At 42.1% G+C, this 26820-nt stretch overlaps 1 protein-coding gene across 2 annotated transcripts; it reads left to right on the forward strand.

Moving 5' to 3' along the window:
• Positions 1-7163: 7163 nt before the first annotated feature.
• On the forward strand, positions 7164-26281 carry crip2 (cysteine-rich protein 2). 2 transcript variants are annotated; one of them, XM_046412081.1, is made up of 8 exons: positions 7164-7337; positions 18228-18322; positions 21789-21846; positions 22331-22462; positions 23568-23639; positions 23752-23846; positions 24398-24455; positions 24727-26281. In XM_046412081.1, exons 1-8 carry the CDS (start codon positions 7295-7297, stop codon positions 24792-24794), a joined length of 621 nt encoding a protein of 206 aa, XP_046268037.1. In that variant the 5' UTR covers positions 7164-7294; the 3' UTR covers positions 24795-26281. The 2 variants fall into 2 exon arrangements, with proteins under 2 accessions (XP_046268037.1, XP_046268038.1); XM_046412082.1 differs by having other exon boundaries at positions 7165-7337; positions 23571-23639.
• The last annotated feature ends 539 nt before the right edge of the window (positions 26282-26820 follow it).

Consider the following 26820-nt stretch of genomic DNA (forward strand, 5'->3'; position numbering starts at 1 on the left):
ATAGATATTTTGCACCAACTGCCTGTCAAAAAGCAAGAGCAGAATATATGAACAGCTTTGACTGAGGCCTGACAACAGGATCATGTTTCTCTGTCTTGCCAGGTTGTTAAATAGAGGAATTTCTTTAGAAGACCCTTATGATGGCACCAGAGGTCATTATGACAAGGTTTGTAACATAATTGGAAAGCTTCTTCAGAGGGATCAATAGCTCTGCCATGCTGCTTTAATCCCATTATTTGGCGTGGATGATTGGTGTGAAAATCCATTAAAAACAGGGGATGTGATATGCATACCTTTCTTGTCACCAGGAAGCCACATTTCAGTAGAAAGAGAAAGCTATTTCCAACCATTTTAGTCCGGCAGAGATCAAGGGTTGGTGAAAAATCTAGGTTTGTCTCTTAAAGGCCCCTGGAAGCAGGATGGGATCCGGTAGCGTATGTTTTATTTTCCAATGCAGCACCACCCGTGTTCAGAGCGTCTAATTACATACCACAAGAGCTCAACTCAGAATGTGCACAGCATGTTTCTTTGCATTAACTGGAACAAAACAGTTTTATGTATTGAATGAGACCGACTGAGACGGGCTAGTTTGACTTGGACCAAGGTTATGCAGGGCGGCTCACATCTTGACATGTCCCTGCCCATGTGGAAGAAACAGACAGGCTTTGTTTAGTGCTGAAGTAAAGCGAATTTTCCACAGCCAGGGTTTTTATTATGAAATTTGGGCTCAAGAGGGCCAAGCAGGCGAGACCTTGTCACAGAGACTGATATTGTTTGTGGACAGACTGTCAGTTTGAGGACAAGTCAAAGAGTAGAAGGTTTCTCCCGGGGGTTTCCACCAAGCAGTATTTCAGACACATGTTTGACTTTAAATGTTTGTAATGAGTTTGCGAGGCTAACGATGGAAAAAAAGAACATTACCACCAAATTGCTGTCATTACCAAAAATCAAAATCTGATTCTATAACTGTGTTGGAAGATGATGCCAAAACAATTATTTTGCTCGCCTAAGAGTCCTATACTTTTGGAAATGAAACACTGCATGTGCACCTCTTGCTGAAAATGTCCAAAACATTCATGTAAAAGTAAAAGAAGAGTTCAACACACACACTACATAGTTGCATGACCTTCAGGATGTTGCTGGTTTGATTCTAGCGGGTGACTTTGTGGCATGGTCATTTCCCTCTTTACTGTCTGCTTCTGTTGTCAAATAAAGAAAAAAAAAATCTTGAAAAATATTTCCTGCAGAGAGTTAGTTGAGACGACTGAAACCACTCTCATGTCTGTTTGCTAAATATGAAGCAGAAGATTATACTATTTAACTACAAGTTAGCATGAGGATAAGCAACATGGCTAAGGGGCTTGGTCCAGAGCTAACAAAAAAAAAAAAAAAAGTCTGATTACCAAATAAGCTCAGTAATAAGCACAACATCATGTCTGTAGAAAAATCAAAAGATATAGATGGTAAGTTGTGTTATTTTTAAGCCTTGGACACAACCAAGCCTGCATCCTATCCTCATGCTAATCTAAGCTAATGAAGCTATGAATCTTCTCATCTCAGTGAGAGCTGATTAGTTGTTGGTCTGGCCTCTGCTGACTGATGAAGGTACCTCAGCACACTGACAACTGGTACATCCGCTGAGTAAGAAGGACTCTTCAAGAAGCAAAGAATTGCTGATCAGATGTATTGATCATTAATCAGTTACACTTCAACAACATGCTGCCACACACACAGAAAACCCTTAACGAGTCAGTCATTAAACAGACTGCACCAGGGTCGTCAGTGTGAATCATCACAGGGCCGAAAAACAGAGAGCAAAATGTACCTGCATCTCAACTACTGATTTAGAAAGCTCAGCAATGGGGGTTCAGTTGCCTTCAAAACAGTTCCAGTGGGCATTTGTCCTCCTAATAACAAAATCTGAATTGAAGAACTCAGAAGAACATGACGGCATGCAGGCTGTCTGTATTTAAAGTCTAACTCCCATGTGAGAGATTCCCTCGGAAATGACAGGGAGCTCTGAGAGAGGGAGGATCACAGGACGTGTAGATAGACAGATCAAAACCTCTAAAAAAATTCTGCCAGCTGCCTCTACCACACCCACCCTCCACTGGGGCCCTCATTGGGATTCAATATGGGTGCCCCACCTCATGTCCCAGCACATGTGCCCCTCAAACCCTTGCTTCATGCTGCAAACAAACACAGGAAAAATTAAATGATAACTTTATTAAATATAAACAGAATGCACCAGCTAAAATTAGGCATTTAAATGAGACAAGGGAGCACTGAAAGTACATACATCGGAACCTCGATCAGCAGTGACCAGTGAAGACATGCGCCAAGTAAAACAATACACCCACATCACCAAAAATGGCACTCGGTGGAATCTAAACCGCTCACAGTAAGTGGGAGTAAAATGCTTCAAAACTGACTGTCCACGGCTAAAGAAAACAGAGGAGTGCTCTCTTATATGGAGTCACAAACATACTGCTGTTTTATCTGGAGAAGCCACCCCAGGCCTGGGTCAACACTCCGTGTTTAGGGTTAAAGAGGTCAAAGAGATTGTGACCAAAAAAACCAAAAAAGTATTGTGTAGACCCGAGGGAGAACTTTTACAAAGAGGAGCACCCATTTAGTCAGATGACTATCACGGTACATAATTTCAAAACAGAATTTCTAAGCATTATTTATATGACAGTATAAGCCCAACTGGTGTGGCTGCAAGACAACTACAGGAACCTGTAGACATTTTATTCAGTAAATTATTTTGCCATTAAGTATTATGCTTCTTTTCCACTGCAGATATTTTCCATTGGAAAAGGTTGTGGATAGTACCTGGTACCTGGCTCTGTTTTTAAACTTTATTTTTAAATCACCTCAATGGATGTTCCAAACAAGCTGATCCGATACCAAAAGACTCAGTTAAACTAATTTATATTTATATATTATACTAATTTTGTTAACGTATGCCTGTTTTTGTTTAGTATAATAATTCGATTGAATTTTGGCTTGTTTGTACAGCAGAAGAAGCACAACTTCTGCTATACATTTGATCAATCGTGAAGATGTAAGAGCAATACAAGTTTATTTTCATAGCGATGTAGCTTAAATAGTATTATTTGCATACTTGTTATGTACTTGTTTGTATTATGGCTCAACAATAGGACAGCATACTTTAAGAGGAGACAAAGGTCCATGACGTTTTGAGACTCAGAGAAAGATAAAACTGTCCCTGTTGTCCTCTCAGTCTTATCCAAAAGATACAGTATCTGTCCATTAAAATCTATCTCACTAGAGTCTGTCTGTCACCAAACATATAGCTTATCATCTGCTGAGAATGTTTAATCTTACTCCCGCCTCCTGGCAGAACTAAACATAGAAGCCTGTTTCTATAATAATCGCCGCTCTAGAGCGTGTGCTGTGGGAAACATTTCAATAATTAATTCAAACTGTTTTTTTTTTCTCTCCCTCTTACTCACAGACATGCACATGCTCATCCAGCAGATCACGTGTCGTCCACAAAAAACAGTGTGTTCTAACATTTTCAGACATACCACAGCTATCTGAGGTCTTTAAACTGATGTGGGCTTGTCCACTATAAATAGCAGCCTCAGAACCCCTCGGTCTGACCTAAATCATCTTTTCAGCCTGCTGTGGTCTTGGACTGGGCTGGGCTCAGGCCAGCCGTCCTGTGGGCTCCTCAGAGCAAACGGCACATCACGTGGCTCATATGGATTATGCCTGCATTTGCATCTGTGCCGCTTGAATGTGTGGGTTTGTGTGTTTGTGTTGTGGGGGGGGGCTTGAATAGGAAGGAAAGTGGAAGAAACTGAAGGCAGAAATACTGGGTTTTCACAGTCTGAGTCAAAGGCAGATTTGGCACCTGTCTGGCCTTGGGGCACCGGGCTTATGTAATGTGTATTTGGGTGAGAGGTGTTCAGGACAGGTGTGCAGCTGGAATTCATACACATCCTTCTGCTGCTGGCCGTGTCACAGCTCACTGCCTGGTGGTCCTGTGTTGCACTTAAACTACATGGCTGGGACCATGCATGTTAGTGATGTGTAGATTGTTATTATGAAAGGTCCTGAAAACCATTATTTTCAGTCAGCGTCCTACCCATTTTGTTCTGACAAATTTTGATTTCTGTAATTTTTTTGTCCTCCTCTTCACACAGGTTCAAAAGGGGGCGGGGCAAACTGTGATGTCACATATTTGAGTGCACCAATCAGAACTTCAGCAACATTTGAATTAAAAGCTGTGGATTTGTTTGCTTGTGCCTCATTACTGCCTGTTAAATCCGATCAAATCACAACTCTTAATAAATAATACTTGGACAATATTTGTAACTATTTCCTGACATAGAAATATAGCTTTAAATCAATGTTTCAGGGACTTTCAGCTGCACTTTTATGCTTTTGTAATAGGCCTAAATTATTGTCAAATGTTCCCAGACATTCATTTCTATAAGTAGTAGATTTTATTACGCATTTTAACACAAGTTTATCAAGTGTGTGCTTCCATTTTTTGGAAAACGTATTGCATTAAGCTACATTTGAAATAAAAAGACAGTTACTCTATTTTAAGAAACACAAATAGTTAATCCATTTGTGTTCACCTTAAACAAACCGTTTTTTCTTTGTTAAGCAATATTTAAAGGGACACTCCTGTGATTTGGTATTCAGTTGTTGCAGCAGATTCCATTTCCAATTCCAACAATTCCAATCTTTCCTTAAACTCTCCCTGTCTTGTAAATGCTCACAACATAGTATGAAGAACTGAGATACCCTGATGACATGACCAAGATTATTTTCTCAGAAGAGCTCCTCCAGGACCTTTGACAAGTTTGCTGTTTGATAAAGAAAAGATTAGGATGTATCACACTTTCATGCACTTTCTCCACCCTTGTTTGCTTTATCTTAAGTGTATAAAAGTAAAGGTCTAACATACTTTTAAGCCCTCAGGACCACCTCATGGTTCTTGGTCTATTCCTGTCTTTCCCCTTGGGGCTGGATGCTTGATCTGTTCTGAAGAAACAAACCGGAGTGTGGGTCTGAATCAAGCACCGGATCAGAAACAACTTAAAAGTAAAACTGTTGGCCTGGATATGTCCACTTCAGTCTCCACAGGTTTCCCCGCTCTTCAGAGACATCAAGTCACTCTGCCTGTCAGGAGCTTTTGTATCCTCACTTATCATTCGTTTTTGCTCCACATATCCCAAAACCTTGAAATTTTTAAACCTAACTTTTCAAGGGTGAAGTTTGCTGATTGTGCTTTCTCCTTTACAGCTTCACAAATATGTTTTATAATACATATAGTGGGAACAATATCCTCCTATCGTCTTTAGTGCATGTGTTCAGTGAGCTGAGGATTTCAGAGAACATTGGCCCTTCAGTTTCAGTCTCATACCTCCTCTTTGTCTTCATTTGGCTCTGTAGTATATTTGACCTCCTCTCCTCTCAGCAGGTTTGAGTCTGATTGTGCGCTGCAGCTGAACTGGCAACAAACCTGCAACCGCAGCAAACAACTGGAGGTGAACGGTAATGAACTCGTGTCCTCTGTGAAACACGCACTGTGAGCGCTGAGGCAGGAAGACTCTCTCCTCCAACTGTACATCAGGGTCGGAAAAACTGTGAAACATCCCCTTGAGCAGCACTGCTGATCGGGATAGCCCGGTTTGCCAGGGTACAGTTTTGTTGCCTTTAAGGGGCCGTTGAGACCTGGACCTGACTGATTTTTTTCTTTTTCTCTTTTTTTTTTTTTTTTTTAAACAGTGAGCTGAGAGATAAGGAGGAAGCGGTTACAGGCATGCTGACGGGTGCTAATCAGAAGAGACACAGATGTGGGAAATATCAGAGTGTGCGTTCCTGGAGCAGGAGCTGCACTGTGTCACTAAGCAGACAGACCAGACAGCACCGATGTGTGAAATAGATGACCTCAGTCTCTCTCAACAGGCCCGGTGGAAAGAGGGAGACGCACGGCTGGAGGAAGCTGATAATATAAAGTCTTTTAATTGGTCATCGTGAACGCAACAACGACTTGTTATTCCAGATTGTGGGAAATTCAGAAGCCGTTCTGCAGCTCCAGTCTGTCCCTCCCTCAGTTGGCCCGATTTGTCACGAAGCCAGCAGACTTCTTAAAGGAAAGCTGATCCTCCCGAGCTACGTTTCAGAGTCTTCCTTTGCCTAACAAATTCCTACAAGTCACTCACTCTGAAAGAGAGCATTGTGATTCAACCAAACACTACTCCTACTCCTCTTATGGAGGGAGGGTGGGGGGTGGAAAGGGAAGTGGGAGCACATGTGCGCCAGTGGACTTCCCTGCCACTTGCCCAGAATCTTTCCCGCCTGGCCGAGACTGGCTAAGACAGACCACGGACTGGCCCATAGGAGAGATGTTACCTTAAAGTGCTGCTTGTAAAAAAATGTAATCTGAACTCTAAAATAGGCTGGAACGCTTGAAACAAACATGGACATATGACTGATCAACCATGTCTAAAGATGAAATGACCAAATGACCAGTTTTTAAACCCCTCACCCACCCAGCATCAGTTTTTGAATGTCACAAAAATGTCGGATGCAGCCTCTGAACTCTAACACAATACATGTATGGGGGCACTGGGAGTTTCACGCTGCTGAGTAATCTCACAAGCACTAAATCTGACATGTAAACGACACCTTAAATTGTTAGCTAATTTGAAAGTCCTTTAGATATGAACTATCATTGATGAGTAAATAAAAAGACACTCTCTGGTTGTTATTTTTTAATTGCACAAGCCTAAAAAGCCACTCCACAGATTCAGAAAATTCTTCATGAGTTACAGCCGTTTGCTTCCCATGAGTTAGAATAGCTAAATATTTACATGGGCTACTTTGCTATATAGTTTATTTATCTTGAATAATTAGCCAGTTGTTGTTTGCTGGTATTTTAAGGGGTACTTTTGCAACAAAAAAATGTGATAGGAGGGCAGAACTTAGAGAAAATGTTGACATGAAACTGGGGCTATATTTCACTAATTCGTTGAGATTTCGAGTCTTTCTCCCATATTTTGGTCGGGATATCATCTGTCAAGTTTGAGACATTTCCCACAACACGTGAATGAGGCACGAGGACGAGTATCGTGGCGTCGGGGGGCGGGGCCACGCAAATGAGGAGGCGTTGACTGAATAGATGCTCCCAGCCTCTGTGAGCGGAGCGGACGGACACTTGCTGCGGTGAGGAGAGCCAGCGGACGAAGAGAAAGTGGACGCCGCAAACACAACAGATCACTTTTGCTCGACCTCACAGCATCGCAACATGGCTTCAAAGTGCCCCAAGTGTGACAAGACGGTTTATTTCGGTAAGCGACGGTCGCTTTATTATCATCTGACCTTTTCAAGTTACTTTCGCCACATGATGGTGATCCAGATGGTTAGCGAAAAGACACTCTTGACGACTGATCGGTCTTTTTGGGGACAACCTGTTCCACTGTTTTTGTAATGCTATAGTTTACTAATTTGTAAATGCAACGAACAGCGTGGCTATTCGAATTTAAAGCAGTTTATGCCCATTCATTGAAAAAATATACGCGTTTCACAGAGCCAGAATTCAACTGTGGAGTAACAGAACTTACATTTACTAAAAATGTCTGATTTTCCAAAGGGAGTTCTGAATGTATAGTTGCACTTTTGGCTGCTTCTCTTTGCTCTGAACAAATATTTACAACATGCACTAGGATAGTTGAAGTATTTTTTCTTTGTGTAGTATGTTTGACAGTAGCCTAATATTGGATCCATACAGCTCAATATAGGCGTTTTGTTCAGCAGTGGCAAAAATGTATACATCCCAAAGGAATTTCTCACATACACACACAAGTAGATTTAACAGCATTCCTTAGATTAGGCATTTTTTAGGGAGAGAGTTGCTGGAAATGTAAATGATTCACAGAGGCAAGCTTTGGGAAAACAAAAAGCTGGAGCGGCAAAGTGATCAGTGTAAACAAAAACCAAAGAGCAAATATTTCCCAAGTTTATACTTTTCATAACGTAAAAGGCTTTTCATGTATGTGAAAAAAAACGTGCCCTGTCCCCGTTAAATTCACAAAACTGCACAAATGATTTATTTTATTTTGACACTGATCTGTGCCATTTTTAATTTGCTGTGTTTGGTAAACATCCAAGCGTGGCAGTTGGCTTTGAAGGGTTGCTGATGAGAGCACTTGCCAAGAGTGCAGAAATGCCATATGCTGAGGATGCCCACTCACAGAGGAGCGCAGCAACATCATGCTGCGTCAGTGGGATGAAAACCTGTAAACATGCGTCTTTTGAATCCTCGTAAACAAAGATGGGAGAACAAAACGCTCATTTGGGCAAAGAGCTCTGAGCCACCGCAAAGACGATGGCATCTTTCAGTTATTGCAACAGATGTTTAGAGTGAAAGAAAAGCACACGGACGCACAGCAAAGCAGGGGATTAAAGGAGCTCGGGTCAAGAAGATAAACAAAAATTTACATTGCAGCTTCGAGTTGGAGAAGATTGCACATGATATGCACCCTGTCCAGTTTATTTATAGGGAATATGCTGCTGTCCTTTTGAACCGTAAGTAATCCTGTGTTTATGTTTTGCCCCGTGCTGGGAACGAAAAAATTCGGCGTTGATCTTTTCTACACTTCACAGCACACATCAGAGCTGTCATGGGGGTCAGAATCAATTATGTGAGTGGATGGAAGTCCTCTTATGTAACAGGAGTGGCAGCAAACTTCACAGCTGCCATCCTGTGGGTCCCGAGAGTCGGTGTGGCATGGAATAAAAGCAGCGCGAATTAGATTTATTTTCATCCAGTACAGATTTTGTGCACGTCTGTGTGCCTTAATTTGCTGCAGTGAATGAGTCACAGCTCTCCTGCGATGTATGTTATTTTTTTATGTAACATACTGAGATTTGTCCTAGCAGAGTTATTTTTGGTCAGGGTGTGTCTTAATGTGTGGTGAGCGCCTCGGACTGAGTCGAATGTGAACGATGATGAATGGTTACTATGAAGCAGCACGGGTGGAGTCAGCTGCACACGTCAAACGAGGGAGGATGGAGAAAGTGAGGGGAGGCGTTAATGACAAAATTAAAAGTTTCAGTCATTGTGAGGGATGCTGTGAAAGCCTCGACAAGGCATGGGAGAGGTCAGAGTTGGAGAAAAGTTTTGGTCTGCTCGACTGCCCGCAGCCTGCAGTACCAACATGACATCAGTGATGGATTTCAAATATGTAGAATGAGCTCAGCTGCTCCACCTACATACATCCTCCTCCCAGCCATTTGGCTCTCCAGAGACACAAGAAATCCTACACTGAGGTGAAATTTTCAGGTCTGCAGAACAGTTAAAGTGGATGTAAAGTGGAAAAAAATATCTTTTGCCTCTGATCAACATGGGGACATGTGTAATTGATAGAGAAAATTGTCTATTTCCCGTCCTGTTTTGCTCTCATTTTTCCTTCTTGCGGCGGTGGGTCGTGGTGTGCTATGTGGAGCAGTGATTGGCCCACCCTGCAGTTACCCACCTGGTCCTCCAGCTGGTGTTGCCCAATATTGGATTTAGCAGGCGAAACCATTTGGTACTTGCCTCTTTTACTTGTGCAAACGAACGTCATTTAACACAGCAGCGGTGAGCCACAGTCTGGGTGGGAGTGAAATACTTTTGGGTTTTCGGGCAAACGTTTTTATTATTTTCCGTTCATTACTTTCATGGACAGCTGCTTAACGGTGGGGATGGTTCAGTTTCATAGCCGCTAAAGGCAAATGTTGAATGTGGCTGCCGTTCTCTTTGCTTGTGAAGTTTTCTACAACCTTATGCGCAGGAAATGGGTGCTTGTTGCTGGTGTTAAAAGAATGTGAACATCTTGCTTTTAATTGTAGGCTTGGTTGAATTCAAATTGCCAGCATCCACATTGCGGCCTGGCATCTGGTAATTCCTGTGCTACAGAGATGCTTCGAATACACCAGGGGAATATTGCCTGACATGTGACCAGGCCCAGTGGAAATACAATGTTAGCGTGTGATCCATGCAGGACACAACACAGCATGGCTCAGTAAGTGTCCCAGCTCCAAAACCCAAATTCAACCCCTGTGCCTGACAAATGGGAGCAATGGATCTTTGTGCAGCTAAGTGAAAGAAACGAGAACTTAATGGGAACTAATGGTGCTCTGCTGTGTTTCTCTCTTTCTTTCTTTCATTCAGCAATTCCTCTCACTCTGGCTCTCTTTCCTCTCCTTCAATCACTTGCTCTTGCCTCAGGCCCCGAATCCCCCCCCCCCCCTTTTTTTTTTGTAACTAGAAGGACTGGGAGAAATGGGGTGAGATGGCTCGGCTTTATTTAAACGGAGACTCTCAAAGTGCCTCATGCATTATAATGAGAAGCGACATCTCTGTTCACACAAAGCTCTTTCTGTCTCTGTGCACGTTTGTCCCTCCCAGCGAGGCAGAATACCTTCAGCCCCTCAGCCTGACGATAAGTTTCCCACACACCTTTTTAGCCCAAACATCAACACAATACCCTTATTTTCTCCCCCTCTTTCCTGTCATCGTTAGAGTACCCTGTTTTCCACTTGGCTGCCCCGTGGGCTGTATGAATGCACCTTGTCAGTTATGTAACATCATTTCTTGAGTCGTTGCCTCCTGTTTGTTGCCATTGCATAACCTGCCAGCTACTGTGCGCCAGTCAATGAGGGTCCTTTTTCTCTGCCTTTTTGAGGCACAAATATGATCCCCTAATGGAGATGGCATTAAGCTTGGTGCTGAAAGCCAGGCTGCCACCCCCCCCACACAGGTGAAACCATTTCACCTTGCAGGACAATGATTTGTTATATAACAGCAGAGGCATAGGGGAATAAAGATAGTTTTCTATGAGTTCACCTGAAGCCCCTGGACAAAAAAACCCCACTAACATCCGCTAATGTCTGGCGTTTGTCTTCAGTGGGAAAGGGTGTAATCAGCATTTGTTCCCAGGTCAAGTGACTCTGTGCTGGTCATTATCTGCGCCACATCCAATCATGGCAGTGATGGAAACATGACACCCAGGTAGTCACGCTAATTTTCCAACCTTTTCCAGCGCGTTGCTATGATGCGCATCAAAGTTCCAGGCATGCGAATGTAAACAGTTTTACATCCATCTCTGTTCAAGCAGCAAATCATTGAAATGTGTTAATCTGGAGTGGTGTCTAAAAGAGAAACCTAAGTAAAAGATATTAAAAATTAACTACTAACTACCACAGACATTTTGTTGTAAAAAGTGTATAAATGTCTCACTTTGAAACTATGATCTTGAAGATTTACATTATTTCAACTGTATAATAGCCCTCTGCCAAAACTGTGTGTGTGTGTTAAGGTGCACACTTGTGCAGCAAGCCAAACACACGTCTAGTAAAGGCTGAACCTTACGATGGTTTTACCGGGTGCAGATTGGACAAAACACAGCAAATGCAATGACGGTGAAGGAGAGAGTTTGTAGACTGAAGAACAGGACAATCAGTTTTATATACTAACTTGTAACACAAAATAGATTTTGGAACCTGGTGTCCCCATCCTCTGGAGTCCGTGTATAATCTGAGTTCAGGTAAAGTCAATGTAAAGACCCCATTTCACCCACGGTATAGTCTGAGGCAAAGATGGTTCAACTTGCATGGTTAAAGTAAATCATTTGAATGTAAAAATGTGCATCATTTGACCCCTGGTTTCATAACTTGACACACTAGTTGTGGCTAGTTGTCGACACACTTTAACACTTTCATAGGGAACTGCTCCACTTGACCATGTTGACACGGTCGATTGTATTACACCACTTTTACAAGACTCAGATGATTTCACTGAAAGTAGCTGACATTTTATGCCTCTGTCATATGATGTCTACCCCTCAAGGGCTGATTATCCAATTTCCAAAGGCTAGATTTGACTGTGCCATTGAAGAGATACAACCCTGCTTTCTGGTTTGAAGAAATGGTCCACCAACTAGATTTTTTTGAGGACCCAGGACCCTGTAGCTGGGACACACTATCCTGACCAGCTGGGAATGAGTTGCAGAGCAGGGCAAGCAGTCCTGGGGGTTCAGGGAGAGGAAGCTAGTCACCGAGGCAGGGAGCTGTGGAGCAGAGGTTTGCCTGCGGCTTCTACTGACCAGCCCAGACAGGATGCGAATTAACTGCAGCCCATTTGCGTCAGCCAGCGGGATTCACGAGGTTGGCCTCTTTCATTCACAGAGGGAGAGGGGGGAGAACCTGGGGAGGAAACCTCGCCTTGGTTGAGGCGACAGACGACCTCCAGAGCTTGAGTTTTGCCGCGGGCTTGCATCAGCCACAGGGGGAGACGGATACAAATACATGTTTCCTAGTGGCTCGTCAGCATCGGTCCCCACCCTGCACACAGTGAATGTGAGCACCACAGAGAGCTGCATGCATACACTGACCCCGAACTAATCAATCCTAATGTTTAACACACCACTGCCGAGATCAGCTCACTTTTTCACAACTTCTGAGCCAACTTTCAACACGTTACAATTATTATTATTGTTCTATGACATTTTATATAGTAAGCAGTAAGTAAAGTAATCAGGTGGCTAAACAACACCTAAAAGAAATACTAATTTATAGTTTTGTCCCTACAATATTAGCATGCCGCCTTTAAACATCACATTTCGGTGACAAGTGCCTTTTTGACTTGAAAAAAGAAAAAAAAGCTAAAAGCTGCAACTAAATAAAAATAAAAGCTCCCCCAATCATCAAGATTAATCATCTTAATCGCTACGTACATGATAGAAAGCACAAAAATTGATAAAATATTGATAAAATATGCCGTTGCTGGTTGAGTATGTGATGAATGAGTTTGTTTAGAGCACTTCTTCCTCAGCTGAAGACTCCTTCAAAGTCACTTCCCTTGGTGAGGCTGAGTGCCCCTGTGTGCCTGACCCAATGGCAATTGTCTCAAAGTTAAGTAAAAGGTCACAAGTGCTTGAGGGTGTTTGCATTCCAGAAAACAGAATAGTAAGAGGATGCAGAGAAGGAAACACAGCCGGTTTGTTTTTTCCTTTCTCACATTTCTCTCGAGATTTGAGCTGCTATGGGTTTTATGTTTTTTTCTTTTTCTTTTTTAACCCCACGTTAAGGTCCTGCTTCAACTTTTGGGCGCCCAGGTGTATGGTGTTTATTAGAACGTGCAGTTATCACAGGAAAATCCCTGTGAGGACTCAGCTGTCACTGATAGATGAAGCAAATGAGAAAAAGGATGGGCTAGAGGGCAGCATGTATGTACGTGTGTGTGTTTTGGTTTATGAGTGTGTTTTGGATGGGTTTATTGTAGGACGAGTGAGCTGAACAGATGGGTCCACATTACCAGGGGGTGCGACAGAGCAGAATCCAGCCAACCATGACGTAGAGATATTTACAGTAACATCGGTTACATCATGAATAAGACTTAAACTTCTGAGTTTGAAACACACATATAATAGTGATGTGAAAGTTTTAAAAATCTTATATGATTAGTTATGCTTCAGCTACCTCTATGCACACTGGTGTTTAAGCTGTTAAACAACCAGAAACGGCAGCGAGTTGTTGCTGTTATTTCCTCTTGCGGCAGGGCAAACAGTGGACATGGCATCGTCCTCTTTGTCATTAGATTTCCCCACGTTGCACCCTGATCGAATTATTGAGTGATAAGAGAGCATCCGTATGAAATTTCACAGCCCGGCCCCCTCCTTCGCGGACATTCCCACCCCGTTGCATGCTGGGAGTCCAGCTGCATAAATGTTGCTCAGTTCTTGTAACCAGTGTTGTTTATCTGTTGCGACTTTTAAGCAAGACAGAGAGGACAGATTTCCTCCTGACCCAGGGTTGAATCTCCATCTGTCGTCGGCTCTGGTGTTTTGAACCCAGCTGCAATGTCGCTATTGACAATTAAGCAACCATAATTAAGTCATTTGGAGAATATTGGCTGTTAGTGTGTTCCCTCTGAAGACTCCTCGTTAAAGTTCTGTTGCTTAATGTTCTGTCCAATTACAGTGTGTTTGTAGACCATTTTCTGCAGTCCTGCTCCCATGCCGCTCCTCTTACAGACTACACGGAGAATAATTGGCTTCACTCGTAATATGGTCTGAAGTGTAAGTGAATCATAAACCAAATTAATCACATTAGAACCTGCATGAAGTTGTCAGACGAACAAGCAGAATGGAGTATCACATGAGTCATTCATTTTCAGTAATACTGCATCTGTTTGATGTTGCTGATTTTAACTCTTGCATTAGATGTCTTATGACTCCAGTTTAAGTTAGGCCCGATGAAACATGTCAGCCTTGACTGCACCTATCTAATGCTTTTGTGTTGGATCCTCATAAATCTTTGACTTATGAGCTGATATTGTGGATAATGCCACTAGAACAGTAAGAAAATCTCAATTTTTAAAAAATAAAATAAGCGAGGGAAAACTGTGCTTTCCCATTAGTTGTGGTCTTTTACAGATGTTTAAAGCATACCTATGTGTTTGCAGGTGCACATCCATTATTGCTGAACGCAGTGTTGCATGAAACCTGTCACAATTTAGATCCTTTTTCCATTTAGTGAGGTAAAAGTACTTAAATCTTTTTCACTTATGCCAGGAGGTTTTTTATGGTCTAAATTACTGTGTTTGGATGGGATGTTGCCCCTCAATTTCATGCAAGTGGTAGCGTTAATGCTGCTGTTTTCATTGGACAACAGGTCATTTTTTTCTTTTGCATTTGAGCCTGTTTGGTAATTTCCTGGCTCCAAATCAACTTGAGATGGGTGGGGTGCTGCAGCTGAGGTTGTGTTTCTGTGCATCAGGTTGTGCAGCATTTCCAGCAATTATTTCTAGATGAAAATGTGCTTGAGTTTCTTCACATTATGTTATGTCATGAACACAAGCACAAACAATAGTTTTCGTGGCTTCGGTCTACTGATATGCACACACAGACCTCACTGAATATAAAAAAACACACTTTGAGGTATGTGGAGCTTTTGCCTACTTTCCTTTGATTAACACTCAGCAACATCAGTGAAATCAAACAGCACTTGTGAATGCTGAGGCTAAATCAGTTAAACGAGGAGTCAGCAGCAGACTGTCTGAGTGATTTAAACCATATTGACAATGCAATCAGAGAAGTCAACCACAGACTGAAGAGCTTAGACCAGGAATTTACAAATGAAGTTAAGCAGCTTACAGTCAGCGCAGGTATCATACGGTTTTTGTGATGACCTCTGACCGGTGCTGTTTCAGTTTTCTCTCCTCATCTTGCCTGGAGCTCAGTGTACCTGCACTAACATCCTCTGTCAGCCAGGAGTTTTTTATTTTACTCTTTTGGAGATGCAACGTGATTTCAATAATGACATCAGTGTGAAAAGTCTCCAAGAAATTACGTTAATCTCCATTATAAAAACAGGTGTCTGAGCCTATCACAGTCATATGCCAAGATGAGCTTCATCCAATCCCATGGATGGACCTTATCCTTGTCCTCATCCATGTGCTATATTCACTGAAATTATACTGCCACAGGGTTTTCCCCAGGGAACTGTTTACCAAAAATGGTAAGCCACCCTTTATTTCAAAGGTTAATGTTGTGTATTATAATGTTTTATATACTTGTAGAAGAGGTGGTTTTTGTGTCACGAGGTGGAAAACCCTGAATTATTGGGATGACCTCATTCAAGATATCTCTTTGACGGCAAAAACCAACACTGATGCAAGGTGGGATGTACTACAAGTCGTCAACAGTAATTTCCCAAAGCAGTTCCAGTGTTTACATTCTCTCATTACATTCTCTATCCTTTGTTGTGCTTTTGAGTGAGGGGGAAACGCAGACTGTTGTCTAAAAGGATTTGGCACATCCTCATCGATGTTGACAATGTAGTTGTGAATATCCGGAGATTCTTTCCTGAGAACAGTAGCTTGTTTGTTTACACAAGTGGGTGCATTTACCCTCAGGTTTGTCACCGTAATGAGGTAGAGGAAAACTTTGTGGCATTTCAGTCGCCTCATTTGTGCCCACATGTTTACTATTTTGGCCGAGGAAGAAATGTCTGAATCAGTCCATTGGTGCAGTCATTACATCACACGGTTAGATTTGTTTGTTTAAAACTGCTTTTCATCCTTCCATGCACATGAAATATAAATCTGAGTGCATATTTTCTGCCGTTATATCAGTGGTCGGGGCTATATGAAGGATAATAAGGATAGAGGCTAGCTTGGAGCTGGGGGTAGAAACATCTGGGCCAGAGGCAGATGCCCTCCACCTCCCCCAGTCTATAACTCCCACAACACATAATACAGACAGACAGGCTCACCCCACTTACAATAACAACTGCCCTTTAAAACAGGGAGCTGTTAAGTGGTGGATTTTGTTATTGCACACAAACACATAGAGGAATGAGGACGTACTGGCGAGGCTCTGACATCTGGAGGCGTATCTGTGTTCATGAGTCAGTCAGTAACATAGACACACGGCAAATACGCAGCACCAAGCACACACTGGATGTCAGGAGGTATATGGGTATCCTCAGATTTAGGAGGAAATAAATCAGGCACGCTCATACCGCGAACAGACATTTTAAAACCCTACTAGTTCCATTAAGACTCTGTTTAAACATGAGGGTGTTAAAAAAGTTGTTAAAAGAAGCTAGAAAAGGTTTCTGTGGTATAATATTTTAGGAGAAATGTAGCCAAATTTGAAGCATTTGAAGCATATGTTAAAGTGTAGGGGCCAAAAGCAGTTGAACTGTAGTGTTGGTTTATTTGTTTCATAGTTCAGTGACTGTAGGTGGTTGAGTTTGTGTGTCAGAGCTGAAAGTAATGAAAGTGTCTGAGTGAGAATGACACTTGGTCGGGTGGTATAAGTGACATACAGTTGTTAGACCTACAAAAGCCGCTTGTCCCATTCATACATTTCCTTTTAACTCTAGCGGTTGTGTTTGGAGGCTTTGTGGCCATGTTCTGATTGAAGAGTGGATTAAAAGGCTAATTTACTGTAGGCGTTTTACTCTGAATAATAGTAAGAGTGATTTGACATTTCCGGCTATGACCAAGTCAGCATTCCTCTGGCCTCAAGTGTTGATGGGGCATCTCCGCCCTCCCTCACCCTACACCCCATCCCCAGCTGTTCTCCAGGGCCTTGTTGGTGGCCATTTGTCTAAGTGTTATAAATGACGAGGAGACTGATGGAGAAGTTAACAGAAACACGCTGGAAGGGATGATCAAGTCCTTGGAAACATTTATGATACCCATAAAATAATTTTCATCATTTAAGTCAAATCAAGTTTAGTTTTATTATCAAAAGAAGGCAATTCATTTGGTAAAAGGTGAAAATACACAGAACAATAACAAAAAAACGATTTACACAATACACAAAATCGGTGAAAGGAACAATGAGGAAGATGAATCTTCTCAACAACGCTGTTACAGGTTATGCTACATCTGGGAAAGCAGGAGGAAGTAATCGTCAGTATGTCTGAATACATGCTGTATGTGTATGCATATGTCTGTGTGCGTTTCTGACTGAGGGTATGTAGGAAATAGCCTCCTGTATCCGGCTATTTGTGCCCTGCCTTGATAAGGGAAGGTGTTTCCTCTGCTGCCTGAATGAGTCCTTTGGGCCCATTGTGTGGACGCAGTAGGGATTTATTATTGGAAAGGGTATAATTAGGGTCCCTTGCATGTCTGGAGGGGCGGTCAGTCTGGGAGAAAGGAGTAAAAGGGAACGGAAATGGGGTTGATGGGCCGTCTGCAGCAGGATGAGTATACTGTAAACTGGGGGAGGAGTGTGAGTGAGTATGTCTGTGTTTGGAGGGGTAACACAAAGGATCTGGGCTAAATGTGGGCACCCCCTGCAGCTCCAGCTGGACTGGGACTCATGCTACTGTCTGTCTATCCCACAATGACATCATCACAGCATCCTGTGTGGTAAACAGGCATTCCCAATGTCCCACAACCCCCACCACTCGGTTGGCACGATGACAGGATTTCCCCCAAGGCACATCAGCCCAGATATATAGTACAAACTAAATCATTATTCTGTAGACTGAAGCAATGGCTCACGTCATTCCAGTCTGTGATGCTTTAACGCCACATTACAACACATACAAAGCCTAACAGAATCGATGCAGAACATTAAGGCTGTTGTTCACAGCAGTATACATAAATGCCGCTTTATGTGAATGTTTGCGCTCACCCCCGTTCCTCTTGTCTCTTGTCTTTTGTCTTTCATGTGCAGCTGAAAAGGTGTCATCACTGGGCAAGGACTGGCACAAGTTGTGTCTTAAGTGTGACCGCTGCAACAAGCTGCTGAACGCTGGAGGACACGCTGAGGTCAGTAAGACGCCACGAATAACGGCACAATACTGTCCCATCACTGCTGAAACTAAAATGCAGCTATTTGCGAGCTGTACTTGTACAATTTTGAGTCACCTGTATATTACTTAAGTAAATTTTGTGCCTGCATACATCTACTCCACTACATTTAAGAAAGAAATATTATTTCAAACATTTTCACAATTATCTGACAAGGTTTTGGGCTTTACATCTAATCAGTTATTTAAAAAATTATTGGTTATAATTACAGTAAATTAGAATAATTCTTAGTTGCCATTGACAGAGGGCTTATTGGGATCTTTTAGCTGAGTAAAAGTAAAAATACAACAGTGTAAACATACTACAAATCCAAATGGAGTAAAATTAAATAAGCATTGGCAGCAGAATGAATTCAGAATGTTATATATGGAGCACATATGTTGCATTATTACTACTAATGTGTATCTTAATAGTTTATGTTTCCAGCCTGTGTAACTTGGTGCATGGAGCATGTCACTAAGATTGCCTGGGGTTGGAGTTGGCCTCCTGTTGAGGCCGTTCATGCTAACATTCCTGTTTATGCACTCAGTGACTCTGTGAAACTAAAGTCTCCACCAAATGGCTTATGTCATGCTCCCCTTTTCTCTGTCAATGCAAATTGTGTTTTAGGCAGTTATGTTGTTTGTCTTCATAAAATATCACAACAGCAGTGTTGGACACACGCAGTCAAAGGCCAACAAACTCCATGCTGTTGTTTCCTTACAGTTCATTGGCTGATGTTAACAAATCTAACAGGGGGAAGGCCAGTGCTGCCGTCTCTTGTATGGACTTATTGACAGATAAAATGAAAAATGCTAGCCATGTGTTTTAGAAACCTGCTCAAATAATTTTTATTAATGAGTCTCTTAACTTGAGCTTTTTCATCCCCCCTAAATGTGAGCACAGTTGAGATGGTTTGCTTGTGGTTAATGGTGCTGAACCTTGTTGAACTTCACCCCTGCGAGCAAATCCAATGATGAACTTTCATCATTTTAAAAGATAGTGTGTCTTGGCCTTCAGACTGGAAGAGGGTCTTTTCAAATGCTGTTCCCAGTAGGTAGAGATATGGAGTTGGTTAATTTTAAAAAAACTTTCACAGGAAATCGCTGAGCGCAGGCCTTTTTCCTGTCTTCTTGCATCTGTCAATATGAGTTGTCCCTTTGAGAATTTTAACCACCTTAGCATTACCGGATGAGTTGCTATTAGAACCCTTTTCCTCTCCCTTTTACCTAATTGCACTGCAGTATCACTTTTCAACACAGATTCCCCCGACTGCTGCCCTGCTGGCTATCTGGCACCTTCACCCCGGGAACTTTCTTATCACGTCCTTGTTCTTTTGCTTTTCACAACCCGGACCAACAATCCAATTCTCACCCTCTTGCTCTCTCGCTCTCTCAGTACCGGGGTGAATATCACGCACACACGAACCTTTCTGAGTCTCCCGCTTGTTTCTCAGCAACACAAAAAAGGATGTGATGTCAGCATCTTTTGTACACAAAAGCAATTTCCCTGCAGACCTCAGAGGATGCTGCTCTGCTGTTTAATCTCTGCATGATTACAGTAATGTAGCCACACAATCTCTCTGAGGCCGGCGCTCTCTCGGCCCACCATCCTCTTCTCCCCCCTCCGTCCTCTCTCTCTCCTCATGGACAGCATTCAAATCCCGCCCCGGGCTGCAGCGCCACGCCATGAGCCGGACATTAGTAGGCGAAACTCAATACTCTATCATCGTCATGGAAACAGAGTGAGGCTGAGAGACACTACATTGAGGGGAAAAAAAAAAAACATGTAAAGAGGCTGTGGCTGTGGTTTTGTTGGGGAGAGGTTTTGATGTCATCTCAAGAAGGTATGCAAAAGGTTCTGACCCTCAAAGGAATACTGACTGCTTCTTTAAAAGCAGCCAGGGGCAGGATGAAGCTCACTGTAGCCTGATATCTGTGGGCTGAAGGAGGGCAGTGGCTTCCTGAGGCGTACCTTTTGTCTCAGAGTCATCACTCAGTCAAACTATAATTTACAGGTAATGTAGAGATAAACTCTGTGAATCCCAGTGGTTATGAAATTGTAAATTTTGTTGTTTTTATGAACACTTTCCCACCACGTTTGCTTGAAAGTAAAGTGCTCAGAAACACATTTTCCAAGCCTCTCTCAAAGTCTTCTGCTAACAGAACAGACTCTGTTACTGTGAGATGAGGTAAAAAAAAAACACTAAATAGACCCTATCATCAAAATTTTTTTGTCCAAGGTTTGCTCGTATGTTTTAAATGATCAATAAATTGGCATCAGTAAAGTAATGAATATGTGTATCACCCTGTGATATCTAAATACCTTACCAGGGACGAGGTCACAAGTAAACAAAAAGGTCTAAAAACACTGTACTAGAACATGTACAGAACCACAGTTGAAGCAATTGCACACAGACATTAAGATGATGAGGATGAAGAAGGGAGCAGATCAGGAAGAAAAAGAAAGTTGAATATTATGGAGAAGACAGGTTTCAGTGTCAGGATGTGGGAAGTTAACTGCTGGGAAGAGAGTGGGCTGTGCAGCGATGGATAATCCATTTTTAGGGTTCCTCTGCCTTTTTGACAGAACCACAGCGTTGCTGTACAACCAACGCACGACTCTGTTCACTTTACAAAGAAGCCTTGTGTATCCTGTCCTGAGAAAGTCATCAGCACTTACTCACTGCTTGGCATTGCTGCCCAAAACCTCACGGATCTCATAAATGTCAAACAGGAAGTGTGCAAGGAGTGCGTGGCTGCTTTAACAGTAGCTGATCCTTTCATGGGTGTAATTCATTATTAAAGGTGAGAGAATGATCCTTTTTTCTGCCACACCGTCTTCTGAGGAAAGGGAGCTCATGTGGCCAAAGCAGAAGGGATTGTGGGTAGTATGTCCCCTTTTCCCTTACCACCCAGGGACTGGCATCTTGCCCGTGGTATTCGCGTGGTTCTTCTCTTCTATGGGCATTAGGCTCTGGACCAGTGGCCACCCTGGCCCTCAGCCCTGATCCCCTACCCGAGCTGATCACAAGCTCCTGCACTGACCACCACATTCCCAGCATGCATCAGCTGCAGGCCATCTATGACTTAGACTGGCTTCAAGAGGCAGACGGTCATGGGCCCTGAGACACGGCGGATGCACTGAAGTGTGGCACTGAATTCATCAACAAAGTCCTGTTTCTTGGATACAGCTGGTGTCATTATTATGTGTTCACATGGAAAGAAGGCTCTTCTCCGTTTTTGGACACAGTCTCTGGATCTCCTCTTCCACTCGCAAGAAAAAAAAAATTCAAAACCAAAATATATGATGTCAGAAAAATGTGTGAAAAATCTGACATGGTTGCACTTTGCCTCTTTGCGTCATCAGGTTTCTTGATCCTACATACATAATGAATCCGTCTGTTTAATCTGTTTGTCATGGTGTCTTTCTGTCTCTGCAACAGCACGATGGAAGGCCCTATTGCCACAAACCATGTTATGCTGCCCTCTTTGGGCCAAAAGGTAAAGTACACATCATTTTATTCAACATAAACTATTATGCTGTTTAACCAAGCTTTGTCTGCACTCTGTTGCATCTTGTTTGTTTATTTTGTTTATATTTATTGTGCTTTTAATGCCACCCTGTTTGGCTCAAGTGCACACTTGAATAATTTAAAAGAAAAAAATTATATCAATAAACAAATAAATGTCCAACATTTATTTCTACAATTTTACAATTTTTACAAATCTGTATTTGTTTGTGTGTTTCTGATTTGTGTTTATGATTCAACTGCAAGATCTTTATTATGCGATCAGTAGTCAATATTTGTTAATTATTTTAATTATGGAGCAGGTATTATTTATGCCTTAATTTTAGATATTATTTACAACATTTATATCTTTTTGTCAGTATGTATTTATTTGTTTATATATTCACTCACTGACACTGAGGTTTCAGACCATCCAGACATCAGTGGAGTCAGTTAATTATTTATTTATTTTCCAGGTGTGAACATCGGTGGAGCTGGCTCCTATGTTTACGACACTCCAGCCAACAACAACCCGTCTCCCACCAGTGTGGATTCAGCCCTCAAACCTGAGGAGAAGCGGGCGTTCGCACCCAAGGCGCCATCGAAGGGTAAGCGAGGAACGCGAGGGTGTATTTATATTGTATGTACTGTAAACTGTGGATCTATCAACAAGTGCAGACAGGAAGAAAAAGCTCCTCGTCAGGGGTGTCTGTCCATTAAGATTTTGATGTTTTCAAGTAGCTACAGACAGAAAGTAGAGCTGCTGCTGACTCAATGATAAGAATGTCGATACACAAAGTCTTTTGGGACTTTGATAGGATTTTCTCAGACGTGTTAGATAGGGTGTGTGTTCTGGGAAATCCCTGTCAGCAGGAACAAATGGGTGTTTTTGGTTGATTTATCTTTGCTGTGCTTGTTTTCACTCACTTGACTGTTGAAAACTCAGCAGAGCTTTAGGATTTTGTTTGTCTTTCTGGATCTAAATCCTTTAAATGTGTGGGGGCTGAAATTTGGACTTGACGATTGATGATTTACAGTTTTTAAAAACAGGTATGAAAACGTTTTATTTGATCAAATGGAAATAGAGAAGGCAATGCAATGTCTTCAGTGTTTTAGTACAACTTCTATAAAACCTAATGCTGTTACCACTACAGTTAAATACAGATGTCACATCTTTCAGTCAGTGATGCACCAAAACCCTGTACATTCGTCCCTGTCACGCTTCCTTTTTATATATAAACTTGATTGTTTTATATACTCTATAGTATTTTGAATTCCTGCTTGTTGGTGATTTACATTAGAAACTGAGGATATGTGGAAAAGTGGCTTATGTGTGGATGATTTCATAACTGAATAAAACCAAACCAAAATCTTTGTTTTTTGGCGCCACCCACAGTTCCAAACAGATCACTACATGCATACTAAAACATCCATCGGTTCCCATTGGGTGATGTCAGAGGGAGTGAAAGGAGAGTCTTAACTTGGCAACCTGAATATCTAAATTGGCAAAATTAGCCTCATTACTCAATAATTCTCATTTGAAACATGTAAAAGCAGTTTAGCACTTGGCTTAATATTATTTTTAAATGCCTGCATTGTTAGCACACTGGATTTCACACCCAGCTGGAAAGATTAGTGGTTATTTGCTGAACTGTTTCCCGTGCTGTACCTTTTCAGTTTTTCCAGTAATTTAATGTGTATGTAATGTGTCAGCAGCTGGCAGCATCACCACTTTTTCCGGAGAGGCCAACCTGTGTCCCCGCTGTAACAAGAAGGTGTATTTTGGTGAGTAGTTTCACACTTCGAGGAAACAAGGTGGGGGAAAAGGTGTGAATCTGCAAATTGGTTGTCATGGTGTCTCACAGGTGTGTGTGTGTATGTGTTTGTGTCACAATAGCTGAGAAGGTGACATCACTGGGCAAGGACTGGCATCGACCCTGCCTGCGCTGCGAGAGGTGCAGCAAGACTCTGGCTCCTGGCAGCCATGCAGAGGTGAGACAAAGAAGGTGGAAATGATCAACTACACCGAGATCCTTAGTGATGGTGTTGTACCTGGACGACATTAAATTGAGAGTTGTTTCTAATATTTTGCCCTCCTCATGTATATAAATGGGAGGACTAAAACACCTCTATGCCTATCATGTGGTCCAGTGCAAAACCACCGTTAACTATGGCCTCAGCAGTGAACATATAATTGACTTAACACCATAAACTAAACGTGAAGCTTTGAAAAGTTAGTTGTTGTAATGAACTGCAACAGACTGCACTGGTGTACTGGCCACTCAGTGTATAATGCTGGTTTTAAAACAAACAAATGAGGAATTGCTTTTTGGATTTGGCAACAGCGTTTTTTTGTCATGTTCATAATTTGTGTCGCAAGACCAGCATGTAATGATTGCACACTGGAAGAAAGAAATGACAACCGAAACAAAGAAAACAAGGGGATTACAGGAAAAAAATAGAATGGGTGTAGAGAAAGCTAACTCATATCATGAAAAAAGGTCATGCTTTTACTGTGTTAACATTTATTTTGTATGTTCCAGCATGACGGCCAGCCCTACTGCCACAAACCGTGCTATGCTGTTCTCTTCGGGCCCAAAGGTAACCGCTAGGGGGTGCCGTCAACTCACCAATTATCAGCTACACTTGAAACAGAATGTCGTATGTCTGAGCGCTTGATCCATGCTGCACACGTTGCACACAACGGGTGTTACTCAAGAGCAGTTTCATCACAATGTTGTCTACAACACAGCAGATTCTTGAGCCTGCACAGGAAATGTTTTTGCAACCCCATCCTGCTCGTGCTTTACCTTCTCTGACCCCCTCTCGATTAACCCCTGACAACCCTCTGCTGTCCCTGTGGTTTTTCCAGGCGTGAACACTGGCGGTGTGGGCAGCTACATCTATGACAAGGAGCCCAGTGCAGTGACCCAGCCTTGAACCTCTGTCCCCCTCAGCCTCATCCCTCTTCTCTACACAACACTGACCATCAACCACAGTATTATTCTTAGCCCTTGTCTCTTCCCCACATGTGCGTTCATACCTGAGACAACCATCCTTCTGCTCCAGATTACGCTCTTCTTTGTTCTGACCCGCTCCCAGCAGATTTAGCATCACGAGGAAGGATTTCAAATTCCCTCGACATGTGTTATATGTATTTGCTCCAGGAGAGCCCTCAGCACAACCACATCCAGCATTCCCACACGATTGCTATGGGTTATCACCCGCCGTTCGGATGATTTCAACAAATCGTTTGCCATGTTTACATATTTATACATGTATGTGAACACATTAAATGTCGCCACAGAAAAAATACAAAGGTCTTATATTTCAATTTTGTACCATGAACACCGCATGATTGAGGATGTCTGTTTTGAGATGATGTATGGAATCGAAAGTGATTCTCAGGTGTGGTAAAGGTGCATTGTGGGTAGCTGTGTGTTGACTGTGACGTATTGACAGCCAGAGGAATTTCACCTCGTAAGGCTGCAGCGCGCACAGGTGGTGCTCAGGAGCATGTTGCCAATAAATCTGCATTTTACAAACGCCATATTTAAGGTTTGGCTGCCTGACAACATCCCCTCTGTGAAAAAAGTGAGACAGTTTAAAAAAATAAAATGTCCGTAATTGTAAAAAGGTGGAAAAGTGGATCTCTCAGGCGACTGTTACATGAACACATCCACGAGGCTGTACTGAGTCGACGTGAATTTATTTTACTTTTGAACATACTGTAATAATGTGTTTTATGTTAAATCTGGATAAGAAGATTATGTGCTAATAACACAAACATATTGAACTATTTGTCAAACATAACACTAATTTTTAAAGTGAGGCAGAACAAGTTTTGGCAAGGAAGGGCTGATTTGCCTGAGAAGAAACATGTATTTATTACTTTAATTCAAGGCCGTTAATTTGCATCACACATTGTACTACTACTACAACCCTTTGTGGGACAGATTATGAAGGAGATAAAACAAGGCAATGTAAGCTGTATAAAGCTCGATGATCAATATTTTTATTGTTATTTTCAAATAAATAATCCTGCTGTTATTTTCCGAGTTGCTGCGCTATTTGATGAATTATATATGTATATTTTTTTGCATTAGGCAGAAACAATAGCTTAGCTTATAGAACCCAAGACGAGACACTACAGACAAGTCATTCTGTAAGAATGTGCATCCTAGTATTATTGTATGACTGTTACTGCGTTTGTTTATTACCTGTTGTACATCGTAGGGCTTCATAGACGCTGCAGGGCTCACTGTTTGTAGAACCAAAACGCTGCACTTCAGCCCTGCTGCATTCATCTTTTTAATCCCCTCAAATAAATATTTCATAAACTCTTCAAGTGTTATTTACAGTTATTGTTTGACAGATTCAAACTCCATTTTCTGTTCGTGGATTACAATAAACAAACGCCGCAAGTCGTGTGAATTTGTGGTTTTGTTCTCTAATTACGGGTTATTTGTTTGCATTTCACTGGATGAAAAATAATTCATAACAATCTTCTCCACTACACATTTATTGGCAGGTACTGTCTCTGTATTAACTCATTCTGACACATGAATACTATAGTTCAGATTAGTCCTGTGATCAGGAGACCACCAGCAAGAGCAGGGGGATATCAATCCACGCTGTGGCTCGGCCTGTACGAATGACACAGGGCGCAGTTCTGTAGTCACTCTGGACGACAGTGCACAGCCATAAATGTGAATCGCCATAAGGAAAGGAAAGAAAGCAGGCTTTCCCTGAATGAATCACCAGGCTCATTCATCTCAGGTCAGTGTTGACTGTCGTATCTCTAACGCAGCCTGTTTTATGATGTTGTATAATCTGTCCTGCATTTGAACCCTTAACGTTATATGAGGCGTTTTCTTATTCCTCTACTCAGGTGTAAACTGCAGTTTCACAGCTGACTGTTCTCAGCTGTTTACAGATATGAGGGAGAGGAATGCATGTGATGACG

Source organism: Scatophagus argus, chromosome 15 (assembly GCF_020382885.2).
Source record: "Scatophagus argus isolate fScaArg1 chromosome 15, fScaArg1.pri, whole genome shotgun sequence".
Lineage (NCBI taxonomy): Eukaryota > Metazoa > Chordata > Actinopteri > Scatophagidae > Scatophagus > Scatophagus argus.

Bases quoted from the DNA above. Each gene is read 5' to 3' on its own strand.
- crip2 (XM_046412081.1), top strand. From the start codon at position 7,295: ATGGCTTCAAAGTGCCCCAAGTGTGACAAGACGGTTTATTTCG. The intron at 23,847-24,397 runs GTGAGACAAAGA...TGTATGTTCCAG, and splicing joins CTCCTGGCAGCCATGCAGAG to CATGACGGCCAGCCCTACTG. The intron at 24,456-24,726 runs GTAACCGCTAGG...TGGTTTTTCCAG, and splicing joins TGTTCTCTTCGGGCCCAAAG to GCGTGAACACTGGCGGTGTG.